Raw genomic sequence first — 13563 nt, forward strand, 5'->3', positions numbered from 1 at the left:
TTTTGTCAGGATGTTGCCCAGAGATTGGACCTGCCAGATGACACTGTTGACTTGTCTTTTTCTGAGTTTTCATTAATTCCTATCTACAGGAAGAAAATTAAAGAATGTAACCGCAACCACACTTGAAAGAATTTGTTGTAAACAGTTGTTTATTTATTGTCTGAACACTGGGCCCATTCATATACCCAGTCTCCATCTCTTAAAGAGAAAGCTGTTTAAGTACCTAGGCTTCAGTAGGTCATTTGAGTAATCACAACTTGTGATTGATTCTTCCCAGTAAATATTAATAAATTTATGTAGCTTTTCTCTTATTATCCATTGTCAGTTAATCCCAGCAAACTATGAACTTGGGAGAGCAAAGGGAAGCATCTCTTTCACACTACAATAAACACACTCACAAAGGAGGGATGAGTCATGTCTGGGGCAGAAAGTATGAGATTTTATCACACTGCTCACAATGTCTGCATCTTAAGTTTTGTTTCAATTCTTTTAAATTGTTGATTTGTGTATTTTTCATGTTATATTTTCTTACTGCTTACTCATAACTAAAATTTATATTAATTGAAAGCATAACAATTAGGTGCTTCATTTAAATTTCCATACCTGGCCTCTACTGCTAATATAGCAGAGTATTAAACTAAGTCTTATATACTATCTAGATATAGTAAACATAGTCATAGTAGCATATTACTTTTGAGTGCTCATGATATGTACAATCATTAGTATTGTCCTTAACTGTAAATTTTTCTTATACAATCTTGCAAAAGATTAATGATTTTGAAGTTGATTTTTCAGCCAATGTTTTATAATTTTCTATACTTTTTATCATAAGGCTATTATTTGTTGAAAAGTAATTTATGCATTCTTTACTCTTTAACTTTTATGTTTATATTTAACTTTAAAATTATAACCATAGAATTTAATATTTATATTTATTTTATTAAAATTATTAAAATTTCATTAAATTGATAATTTCTGTTATTGACTTAATACTCTATGACATTTAGACTCAGAAGAGGAATTTTTTGATGCACCATGTAGTCCATTGGAAGAGTCACCTCAATTTGTAACTAGAGTTAAATGTACTCGACAAAAAAATTTACAAAAGCAAGACTGTTCAATGAATTTGACTCAGTTCAGAGTGCGATTTGAAGTAGCAGAGGTATGTACTATGCTGAAACTAATATGGCTGATTTAAATAGTCATTTATACTATGTAGCTTATTTATATCATTTCATTATTAATAGACATTATTTAAGGTAGATGTACACTTGCTTTGTGGTTTTACTTATGTTACCTTTCATGTGTATATGTGAATGTGTGCATTATATGAAATCTGTGGGCAGGTACATGTTCCCCATGCATACACACATGAGTTCAGAGGAGTATGTCAGGTGTCCTTTAGTATTCCTCCATTTATTTACTTAAGGTGGAGATTCTCACTCAACCCTGGAGCTTGCCAGTTCTGGTTAGTCTGCAGGGCTAGGCTTACCAGCATACATAGCCACTTCTAGATCTTTTTATGTGGATGTTCAGGATCAAACTTGGATCCTTGTGCTTGTACAGCAAGTACTCTTACCTGTTGACCCATCTCCACAGTCCCCACTATAACTTTCTTAATTAAGTATAAGGGGTTTTGATGAGATATTGTGGGTAATCCACATGTATCTTTTGAAAATGATTATTTATACAGTGTATGTATTGCATACATTTGGAGACTGTAGTAACTATAAAATTGCTCCTAAAATTTCAATCTCCTTAATGTATGATATATAAATATTAATATGTAATTAATTACCATGTATGTGGACATGTTGTTTAGTACTTCCTTTTTTATTTCTCATACAGGTTTTGATTCAATTTTATCACCTTGTAGGAGATTGTGAACTTCCTGTGATAGAAATTGATGTATTAGGGTTGGGTACAGAAGTTGAGATTAGAACATATGATTTGAAAGCGAATGCCTTTTTGAAAGAGTTCTGCTTAAAATGTCCAGAATATTTTGGTAAGAATTTCTACTTAAAATAATAGCTGAATTAACTTGTTTGTCTGTTTAGTTATTTAGTGTGTTTACTAAAATTGTCTCAGAAAATCACTACATTTTGAATTTATATTAGTCTTTTTCCTATTGCTGTTACAATGCAATGTATATGGGAAAAATGGTTCCTTTAACTTTAAGTTTTGGAGGCTAGAAGTCCAAGCTCTAATGGCTCCACTTTGTACCTGATGAGCACCAGGTGTTTTCTTTTTCAATTGGCTTCTTTTACTTAGTAAAACATCTTCTCATGGCTTGATAGCTAATCTTTCTGAAGTCTTGAGTAATATTCCATTGTCTGGTATACCATCGTTTACTTATACATTCTCAGTGCTGAGGATACTTTGTTTTCTTTTATGTTTTGGCAGTTATGAATAAAAATAGTGTAAATACCCACATCCAGACTTTTTTGTGCAAATAGAGTGAATCTTAAGGGCCAAAAATGTCATTAGTAGCTGCAATACAAAGCTGGTCTATGTACTAATAAGCTGTTATGTTCAGAGGATTTTGTCCTGTTCTTAGCATTCAAAACACTTAAATTTATCAGGGACACCTGAATCAAACCACCATAGTGGAGAAGACATGGCAGTTTGGCTCATCACATTTCATTCTGAGGCAGGAAGCAGAGGCCATACAGGAAGTGGCACCAGCCATACAACTTTAGAGCTCACTAACCTACTTCCTCAAGTGAGGTTCCACTTTCTAAAAGGTTCCAAAACCACCTCAAACAATGCCACCAACTACTGACCAACTTATTCAAACAAGTACTAAAGTTGATTTTAATCTAGTATGTAGGAAAGTTTTATAGTTTTAATCTGTTTTCTTAACAATTAGTGTTGTCAAGGACTCTTTTCTTTCATAATGTTTCTATGACCCAGAGCCAGAATTCCTTGCATTGTTCCTAAAAATCATTTGGTCGTCTTTAACAGTTTGCTAGCTTTTCTTTCTTTTCTGCCTATGTAGAGTTAGGAAAGTGAAACTTCAGTGCTAAGGCACAAGGGCTTGGTACAGAAATTACAGAAATGTGCTGAAAAATGATGTTTGGAGTTTAAGAAATAGAAAAAGGACCTTATTTGGTAGATCTAAGGTATAGAACTAATAAATGCTTTTCAATCCTGTAATATTAATTGCCTTCATTTATTTTCAGTTGATTTTCCTAACAAGAAATAATTTAAATTTATATTTAGATGAAAACAAGAAACCAGTTTATTTGGTCACTACACTAGATAATACAATGGAAGATCTGTTAACATTGGAATATGTGAAGGTAAGCAGATCTATTTTTATCTGATCTAAAAGGTAAGTGTGCTGCCAAAAATTTATCAAGTTGGATAAACTTAGCTGTAGTTTCCTTATTCTTTATTTTAATGTCATCTCAGTAACTCCTAAGTATCTAATGTTTTTTTTATCTTGTCTTTCTCTGTTATATAGTTCCAATTTTTACTTTATGTAGCAAAATAAGTAGTTTAAATAGAAATGGCCTCCATTTTGACCTTTTCATCCAGATATTGAAAAGTAAACAGTCTTGAATTTTTGCTATATATGTACAAATTGTTGATTACACTTTATTTTCTGCCATTGATTGAAGGTACCTGATTTTAAGTGGCAGCGATTCCTTTTCTTCATTCTTATTAAGTTACAGTATCTCTTTTATGTAAGACAATTCATTCTGTTATGATCTATTGATTGTTTAGTCTCTGTTTTCATTTTCATGTGTCATTCATTTTAATAGTTCTTATAATGGCATTTTAATTCTTTTAAAGTATTTTTGCTATCCATTAGTAATGTAGACTTTATTTTAGTTTTGCCTCAGAATTTAGCTTATATAGGTGTTATAGATCTAAAGAAAATGTGGTATGCACATTCAATGAAGTACTAGTCAAAAGGAGGAAAAATGATGTTATTTGTAACAATGTCATTATCTGAAGGGTATTATTCAAGTGAAAAACTCCAGGCTCACAGAGAAAAAGACTGGAGGATTGTACTTACTTGTACAATCAAAATAACTGAATTCATAGAAGTAGAGCAAAAAATGGTGGCTATCAGAAGCTGGGAGTGATGGTTAAGGAAAGAATGGGGAACTATTGACAAAGTGGAACAAAGTTTCAGGTAGGCATTAGGAATAGATTTTGAGATTCATTGCACAACAAGGTGTTTGTAGTCAATAGTAATGTGTATTTCCAAAGAGAAATTTGAAGTGTCTCACCACAATAGGCAATAGGTAAGCAAATTGATGGATATGTAACTTAGCTTGACTTAACTACTCTATATCATATATATTATTCAGATATCAGTAGTACCTTATAAACACATACTACTTATTTATCAAAGGTAATGTAAGAAAATTTGGAAAAACAAGACACTGTTTGGATGCTTGGGGGATACATATGTTGTTTCTCTATATAGGAGGAATTAGAAAGACACATACAGAGTTTTTGATAACCAAATAATTATTTTCTATACTTGTTATTATCTAACATTTCTTTTTTTGATAGTAAGAATGATAGTGTATAGCCTTAATTGAATACTTGCTCTATGATAGAAAATCCCATGGTAACAAATTCTTTTTATTCTAGTATAATAATTTCATTGTTCTAGGGAAACATTTGCTTGTTAAGGAAAATATATGTATGCATACATAAAATATATAGTACTGTGTACATAATAATGTATCCATATGTGATTACTTTTATATACATGAACATACATCTGGAAAAATTTCATAAATATACATCGGAACTATATTGTTATTGTATATGCATGTTCTAACAAATGTTTTATTTTTGGATAGGTTGAGAAAAATGCACCTAACTTGAAAGATACCTATAATAACATTTTACAACTTATTAAGGTATGAGCATATTATAATTTATTTTTAAGTTAGATACCATACTTTTATTTCTAAATGTGTGATGATAATTACCTTGTAATTGCAATTATAAAGTACTTACAGATAGAAGCATGAATGTTGTGAGGTGTATGCTTTTACCACAAAACAGTATTTACATGGAGACCACATAAACAGATTTGTACTTACCTATTATTGAAATCAATTTTGTTTGTTAGGTGAATTTTTCTTCTTTGGATATTCATTTACATACTGAAGCACTTCTGAATACAATAAATTATCTAACTAGTAATCTTCCACAATCAGAGGAAAAATCTGCCCCCGTGTCTGTTCCAGAGACTGAAGACAAAGGAGATATCATTAAAAAATTTGGTATTTTTCTTTAAAATTCTTTTTTTTAATTATCAATAAGAAAAGTAGTTTTGGGCTCTCATCTTGTTTTTAAGTTATTGAGATAAAAATTCAAACTATACTAATATGTAACAGGATTCATCATATAACACACACACATATGTACACATACATGCATATATAAATATACATATATTTTTGAAAATAATGGTAAAGGTAGATAATTGTTACTGAAGAAAATATGGTGATTATAAAATAGATTTTAGTAGTAAATCATAGTAAAACATTTGATTTAAAATTTACTCTTTTAATAATATTATTTTAGATTAGGGAGAAAAAAGCGTACAATTTGAGTGCTATCAAGGAATATCTTTAATTGCCCATAGTCCAAAAATTGAAAATTTGAGATGCTGACATGTTCTAAAATCTAAAACTTTTTAAAAATAATTACATATGAGAGAACTTATTTTGTTGGATATTTTTGACAATAGGACACTGTTTTATACTTGGAAACTTCTCTCACACATGCCTAAAAGCCCCCACCAATATAAGTGTCTGTCAGTATCTTTCTTGTATTTCTCCACTAAGGTTGATTGTGACTCCCTCACATCCTTGTTTCTCTGGGGAGGTGAGTCTTTATTATGAATAAGTGCACTGCAAGGAAATCACAAATAATTAGCAAATTGAAGCTGCCGGAGTGATGGTCCCACTTATCCTAGCAGCCAGAGACAGGTCCTAGGTTTCTGGCTAAGAGGCACCAGGTCAGTATTAGTTAGCGATGGCTCTTGATCCTGTACAGCATCTTAAGGTCTCATGCCTAAAAGTAAAACATCCTGCTTCCCTTTGTTCCCTTTGTTCCTTTTATGTCTAGCAGCCACTTCCTTGCCCTAAGTGGTTCTATACCAATGATTGGGTCTGGCCTGAGGCCCTAGCCGAATAAGGGTATGTAATCTCCATGACCCAATATATGCTCCTCCTGGTCCTCTTCATCTAAAGCCCCAGTGGGGTGAGAAAGCATTGAGGCACCATGTTTTCTTGCCAAGAGTGTTGGTTTCTGTGTCATGTAGTACTTCTACTACCTGCAGAACAGGTCAACTCCAAGCATGCTGGAGAAAATCCAAATTTGTTGAATGACATGGTCGTACTCAAAAAGGTTTTGATTTTGAAGGATTTCAGATTTCTGATATTTGATTTAGAGATGTGCCATCTGTTCTTCTTTAACAACAGAACATGGCTGCTTTTCACAGTGACAGCTATCTCCCAGAGCAATGGACCTCAAATGATTTAGTACTTTAGAGGGCTGGAGAGGTTGCTTAGTGGTTAAGGCACTTGTTGCCTTCAAAGCCAGTGGATTCAGATTCTGTTCCCTAGTACTCACGTAAAGCTAGAGGCTCAAGGTGGCACATGCTCTGGAGTGTTTTGCTGTGGCTAGAGGCCCTGGCGCACCCATTCTCTCTCTATCTTTGTCACTTTCTCTCAAATAATAATTAAAATACTTTCTAAAAGGATTTAGTATTTTACAGTCTTTTTTCCTTCAGTTAATTGCTCACTGCTAAGAACAATGTTTTCACCTATTTATATGCCTTTGTTTTCATTAGAGAATTATTTTTTAGAGTTCTCATTCAGTACTCATGTGTGCTTTTTTAAAATTGTAAATCAGGATTTCTATATAATTATTTGTTGTGATATTTTAGGTGCTTTATAAGTATCATGTGGTAACTACTAAAACTTTACTTTATGTCTTAAAATGTGATTTCTTTTCTAGTAAAGCCATCACTGAACGAAGATATCATTACCTTGCAGATTTTAGCAGAATTATCATGTTTACAGATTTTTATTCAAGACCAGAAACGAAACATTTCTGAAATTAAAATTGAAGGTAATAATAATTCATAAAAATAAATTCAAAATTGTGAAATAAAAGGGGGAAAGCAATTATCCATCATTTTATTTCCTTAGGGCTTGATTCTGAGATGATTATGAAGCCTTTTGTAACTGAAGTCAATACAAAACTAAGGAATATAATTGTTTTGGATTCTGATAAGATGGCTACATACAAAAAGGTACAAATTTGTTCTTATTACGTACTTATTTATCACTAAACATGATCATGTTTTAAGAGTGGTCATACTTATCAGTTAGATGCATAATTGATATATTTTGGCAGTGTGTCTTATTATATAAATGGGCCTGGGGTCAAATATAGTCAGTTATTGTCTTTGCTCTGCTTTTTAGTAGTTGTATGATCAGTAGCAATTACCTCATCTTAAATTCCACTTCTGTATTTATAAAATTAAGATTATGGGATCTCATAAATAAGTAATGTTCCTGGAACAGTTTTAGGAAGATGCAAATAAAAACCACTTCTCAGGTTTTGTTTTGTTAGTCTACTTTTATATTTTGAACCTCATAATGCATTTTAGATATTAATTGACATCCGGAGGTATAAAACATTTTATTTTATTTTATTTTATTTTATTTTATTTTATTTTATTTTATTTTATTTTATTTTATTTTATTTTATTTTATTTGACAGAAAGAGGGAGAGAGAGAAAGAGAGGGAGGGAGGGGAAAAATGAGTGTGCCAGGGCCTCCAGCCACTGCAAACAAACTCCATACGCATGTGCCACCTTGTGCATAGGGTTTAGGTGGGTCCTGGGGAGACAAACCTGGGTCCTTTAGCTTTGCAGGCAAGTGCCTTAACTGCTAAGCCATCTCTCCAGCCCATTAATTCTTTTTGTATAAAAACATTTTGTTTTCACTGGGCGTGGTGATGCACGCCTTTAATCCCAGCACTCAGGAGGCAGAGGTAGGAGGATGACCAAGAGTCCAAGGCCAGCCTGAGACTACATAGTTCAGCCTGGGTTAGAGCGAGACCTCGAAAAGCCAGAAAAATAGTTTTTGTTTATTTGAGAGAAAGAATGGCTGTGTCCTGGCCTTCACCACTGCAACTGAACACTAGACACATGTGCCACCTTGTGTATCTGGCTTACATGGGTCCTGGGGAATTGAACTTGGGTCCTTTCACTTTGTAGGCAAATAAATGCCTTAACCACCAAGCCATCTCTCCAATCCTGTCATGGATTCTCACCAAGATATTAAAATATTAAGATATTCTTTTTTTTAAAATTTAATTTATTCGTTTTCTTTTCAGTAAATGCAGGCGGTTTGGTACCATTATTTAGGCTCATCTGTGATCTACCCCTTCCCATTAGGCCCTCCTTGTTAATGCAAATGGGTCGTGCATTGTGGAGTTAGCCCCCAGTTATTGGTATGATAAATGTCTCTGCAAATCATGACCCAACATGTGACTCTGACATTCTTTCCGCCCCCTCTTCTGCAAAATTTCCCTGAGCCATGTTGGGTTCATTTTTGGTCTGCTTCAGTGCTGAGGTGCTGGGGGCCTCTGAGGCTCTGGCTCTCTGCTTTGGTAGGAGTTGATTCTTCTCTGCGTTGATCTCCTTCCCCTTTGTGCTGGTATCCGGTTCACAGGAAAACATCACCCTTGCTTATTTCGCCAGTTGTCCTTAGTTTCAGTTGGGCCCCTTTTGAGGTATGCTGGGGCAGCTTTCTTCTTAGGATCTGCATCTATCTGGAAAAGAGAAGCAGATTCTCCAACGGAGAGTAAGTTAGCGCCCGGAAAATTGAGATAAGACTTACTTTTTTGATAGACAGTATGGTAGGTTTAGGCCCTCTTATACCCCGTGATTGATGGTAGCTTGATATTGTAGAGTGGGCTTGTGTTTGGGTATGGTTCTGACTTGTTTCCCAGCTCCAGCTATGGGTCTAGTACCACTGAGTGGATCAGTTAGCCAAATCAAGAGCAATTGATTCCTCACCATGGCTGTGTACCACTATTGCACTTGTGTGGGCATCACATCCGGTTATTTGTTGCTAATTAGGTTAAACAGTGTGTTGCTTGGACAGGTCTTGGTCATTTCCCCCAGTCGCCTATGTAGCGCCTTCTGGCAGCAAATGGAGTATAAAAGGTAGCAATTTTGTTACTAGGCATACTACTATAAGATTTCTGGATTAAATACTTTCATGGAGTTTGGCAAGTAAATTCCTGAAAATTGAGGCATTTAAATCAGATGGTGTATTAGTTACTTCTAATCACTGTAGTGAAATACCTGACAAAAGCAACTTAAGGATGGGAGAAGGATATGTTTGGGCTCATAGTCCAGCAACAGTCCATGGCAGAGAAGGCGTGGCAAGAATTTTCGATGCTGATCACATTGCATCCAGTCAGGAAGAAGAAGACATTGAATGCCTGAGTTCAGTTCACTTTCTCCATATCATTCAGTCCAGACCTCAGCCCAAAGAATGTACTTTTAAGATGGCTCTCCTTACCTCAGTTTACTTAAAATCTAAAGCATTTTAGAGATGTGCCCAAAGATTTGTTTCCTTGGTGATTCTAAATCAAATTACAATCATGGTTAACCATCACAGATGGTGTATTGAAGGAAGAGTATATCAAATCATAAAACCAGATTACCTGAAATTCTCCTTGAGTCAGAAAGTGAGCATTTGGAATATGCCAACAAGAAAGGAAATGCATGAATGGTCCCAGTCTACAATGCCTATGGTGACCCTCTGTTTTTTATGTTAGAAACAAAGCATATTCTTGCTCTTTGAATTTTCTTATGATTGTTAAAGCAGAAAAGTCTCAAAATATCATTGTACACAAATCATCGAAATAAGGAACAAAAAGTTTTCCAAAGCCCTTGTTAGATGATCTGTTACTTATGGCGCACATAGAATATTTAAAAGTAGAACGCTCATTTTTATATATACTAACTTTATACAAGATTGTTATAGTCACAGAACTGATAATATAATTCCAAACATTTTTTGTAATTTACTTTTTAAAATATATACAAGGCTAAAATACAACTTACAAAAACCTATAGATTGAAACTTCCTTTTATCTTCTTGGACCACTCTGATTTATCCTCCATTTCTTTTGGGGGGTGGGTTCTGAAATTTATGGATTTTAAACAAAATACCTTGTAGAGTAACATGTGAAGAACATGTCAGAAAACCAGAAGAAACATATATTTTCTGCCCTCTATAAGAATTTTATAGTCCCTATGTCATGTTCTACACTGTTGTGCTATGAGTGAGTTTCTGTTATATTGCAAATGAACTTCAGACACATGCACCGCACTGTGCATCTGTTTTACTTGGGTCCTGGGGAACTGAACCTGGGTCCTTTGGCTTCATGGGCAAATGCATTAACTGCTAAGCCATCTCTTCAGGCCAGATTTCATTTCTTAATGTCATTAAATAAGAGAGTGGGTGCTTATATTTCCTTAATTGTCTTTTCTTTAGTGTGTGGAGCAGGATCTTCACTGTGCTTGGGGTTGATTATCTCTTTAATCTCAGTTTACAAGTACCCTTCAAACAATCAGTTGATCTTCATTCTTCTTGTATGTGTCATTTATTGCTATTTATTCTGCAGTATTTTCCCAGCTTGGATTTTGGCTGATTACATTTTCATGATATTTAGGCTATTCCTCAATTTTCTGTTATGTGATAATTAAATTTGAAAGTACAATGAAAGTCTGTGCTGTTTTGGTATAGGATGGGGCAAAGCCTTTCACCAGTTTGAATCTTCAAAGAAAACAGGCACATAGTTTTCCTCCCTCATATTTTTCTTTCCCTATTTCTGTGTGCCTCCCTCAAAATTTGGGGTGATTTCTTTCAATATGGTCTGAAGATCTTTGCCTGAAGAGTGGTCATAAGCTAAGATACCTACTTGTCTAGGGTGGGTATGTTAATAGAGAAAAAGAAAGGGAATACAAGAAAACATGAAGTACAGGAGGCAGCCATCTTGCTCTTGCTGCATGCTGGTGTTGGAGGAGCCCCTCCCTTTTCCCTACTTCAGATTTACCAACAGCATGAATCAAGAAAAGTTAGCCAAACTTCAGGCTCAGGTCCGCATAGGGGGCAAGGGTACAGCTCGCAGAAAGAAGAAGGTGGTACATAGAACAGCGACAGCTGATGACAAAGAACTCCAGAGTTCTCTGAAAAATCTGGCTGTAAATAACATAGCTGGTATTGAAGAGGTGAACACAATAAGAGATGATGGAACAGTTATTCATTTCAACAATTCCAAAGTCCAAGCTTCCCTGTCCACCAATACCTTTGCAATTACTGGTCACGCAGAAGCCAAACCAATTACAGGAATGCTTCCCGGAATATTAAGTCAACTTGGTGCTGACGGCTTAACAAGCCTTAGAAAGTTAGCTGAACAGTTCCCACGGCAGGTGTTGGATAACAAAGCTCCAAAACCAGAAGACATTGATGAGGAGAATGATGACATTCCAGATCTTATGGAAAACTTCTATGAAGCCTCAAAGAACGAGGCTAACTAAAGTCCTTTCTGTGGTTTGGAAGCTGGCGTGGACTGGATAAACAATCAGCTGTGTGGTCCCGAAGTTTTACAGACACAGGGAACATCCACTGTTACTAGTTCAGTGATAGGGATATTTTGTATATTAATTGTGCTGTTTGTTCAGCATTTTCTTGGTCATTTGATTTTTGCATTTTGCACTTCCTCCCAGAGTCTACTTTTAGTCAAAATATGAAGTGTCACTGCAGCTGGAGGGTATTTTGGGTTCTGATCCTTTGGTTGTGGGTTTGGGTGGGGTGTTCTTGGTGTATGTATGTGTAGGTGTGTGTGTGAGTATGTGTCTATGGTGTAGAGCAAATTGGAAAGCAGCTCTATTTATCATCTTCCTTCCCCCAGTAGAAAGAAAAAAAAATCTTTACATTTGTTATTTTTTTTGAATAATGCACTAGTCTAAAGTGAGTATCTGATTTCATATTTAAAGTGATTCTTGACCATTGGAGATTGGTTTTAACTGGCATGGTTAACTCATTTTTTTTTTTTTTAATACTTCTCGGTGTCCTGAGACACTTGCCGTTTGCTTGAGTGTTTTCTCCCCACCTTCTTCTCAGTGCTTCTGTTAACCTCTCCTCTCCCCTGAGTGGACCAGTTGGCCTTTCTCCTTCATCTCCTGACTAGCTTGAGAAGAATGTTTCCATGTAGAGTTGAATGAGTGCCTACTCCCTGTTTTTGTAAGATAATTTTAGTTCCTCATCTTGAGGAACAGGTCCATCTTTAACAATTTATTCCCCCTCATTTGACCGTTTGGGTAGATTTCAAACTGGAATAGCTAGCATGTGCTTCCTAAATAACTATGCCGCCTTTATTCCGTGTCCTAGCTGTTCTGGGTTGCAGGTACAAGAATGCTTCTTTTTCAGCAAGGCTGAAATTTAGAAGCCCCTTGTGAATGAGAAGAATGGAGGGCACAGGCTTCTCCTAGCATCAGCAAGCATTCTGTGAAATGGTACTTGCCCCGGGAGGGTTTCTGCAATCGTTCTTCTACTCTTGGCCTTGAATCTACCTCTGAGTTAGAGCTTATTAGTGATGATAGCTGCTCACAACAGCCTCCTGCATACCTGGGATGCTTTGGGGGAGCAATATAAAACACAGTATTTATTTTCTTTTTAAACCTTTCAGAAGACTTGGAGGTAAGTTGTATTCATTCACTCACGTTTTCTCTTGCTGTTTGATAAAAGCTTACCTTTTGCATATCAGCATTTATTGTAGACAATATTTTAGGGTAAGAGTTTAAAATCTGTCTTTTTCCTGGCCCGTCAACAAGCTGACTGCAGCTTGACCTTGCAGCATGCCAACTTGTTTCAAGCTAGTGACCTTCCCTTCCTAGCTAGTGTGAGACCAACAGCACAGGGAGATCTACAGAGAGGAAGGCAATGATGCTCTTGTGTTTTATTTTGTTTTTCTAGCCAAACACTTTCTTTTTTTATTTTAAATTTGTTGGGTTTTCTTTTCCTGTTATGTTTTATATATTACATGGACTTAACAAAATAACGTTAATAAAACAATTCAAAAGAGGGGAAAAAAACAGAAAACATGAAGTACAAACATGTCTTTTTTTTACCTTAGACCTGTTAGAAGCCTGTGGGCAGTTAAGAGCCCAACTATTGGGTATGAAATATGTATGTCTGCTAGAGGGAGGATGGGGAGGGGAAAGGAAAGAGAAATAGAGAACACCTGTGGGATTTTTGCCTTTATTAAGGTCCATCTACAGTGACCCTGTAGTAGACAGCTTTAGGTCTCTGAGATGAACTTCCAGACCAGGCATAATTATAGAGGAAGGGATTTATTGAAGCTTATAGATCCAGGGGAAGTTCCATCATGGCAAAAGAAGTTGGCCCCCTCTTAAAAAACCAAGCAGAGAAAGAGAGAGAGAGAGAGAGAGAGAGAGAGAGGGAGAAAAGAAAAACAACAACAACAACA

General features: G+C 35.4%; 2 protein-coding genes across 5 annotated transcripts in view; both read left to right on the forward strand.

The window, feature by feature from the left end:
• Positions 1-13563, forward strand: part of Vps13a (vacuolar protein sorting 13 homolog A) — a 203548-nt gene that overhangs the window by 72622 nt on the left and 117363 nt on the right. For all 4 annotated transcript variants that reach the window (XM_045155616.1, XM_045155629.1, XM_045155618.1 and 1 more), the window contains exons 25-31: positions 1008-1162; positions 1849-2005; positions 3223-3302; positions 4827-4886; positions 5102-5255; positions 7000-7113; positions 7194-7297. In XM_045155616.1, coding sequence (XP_045011551.1) covers positions 1008-1162; positions 1849-2005; positions 3223-3302; positions 4827-4886; positions 5102-5255; positions 7000-7113; positions 7194-7297 — 824 coding nt within the window. The remainder of the gene's footprint in view (positions 1-1007; positions 1163-1848; positions 2006-3222; positions 3303-4826; positions 4887-5101; positions 5256-6999; positions 7114-7193; positions 7298-13563) is intronic.
• Positions 11114-11611, forward strand: LOC101603468 (transcription factor BTF3 homolog 4-like). Its single transcript, XM_045155642.1, has one exon. It carries the CDS (start codon positions 11135-11137, stop codon positions 11609-11611), a length of 477 nt encoding a protein of 158 aa, XP_045011577.1. The 5' UTR covers positions 11114-11134.

Source organism: Jaculus jaculus, chromosome 1, assembly GCF_020740685.1.
Source record: "Jaculus jaculus isolate mJacJac1 chromosome 1, mJacJac1.mat.Y.cur, whole genome shotgun sequence".
NCBI lineage: Eukaryota > Metazoa > Chordata > Mammalia > Rodentia > Dipodidae > Jaculus > Jaculus jaculus.

Coding starts and splice junctions, on each gene's coding strand:
- LOC101603468 (XM_045155642.1), top strand. CDS start 11,135: ATGAATCAAGAAAAGTTAGCCAAACTTCAGGCTCAGGTCCGCATAGGG.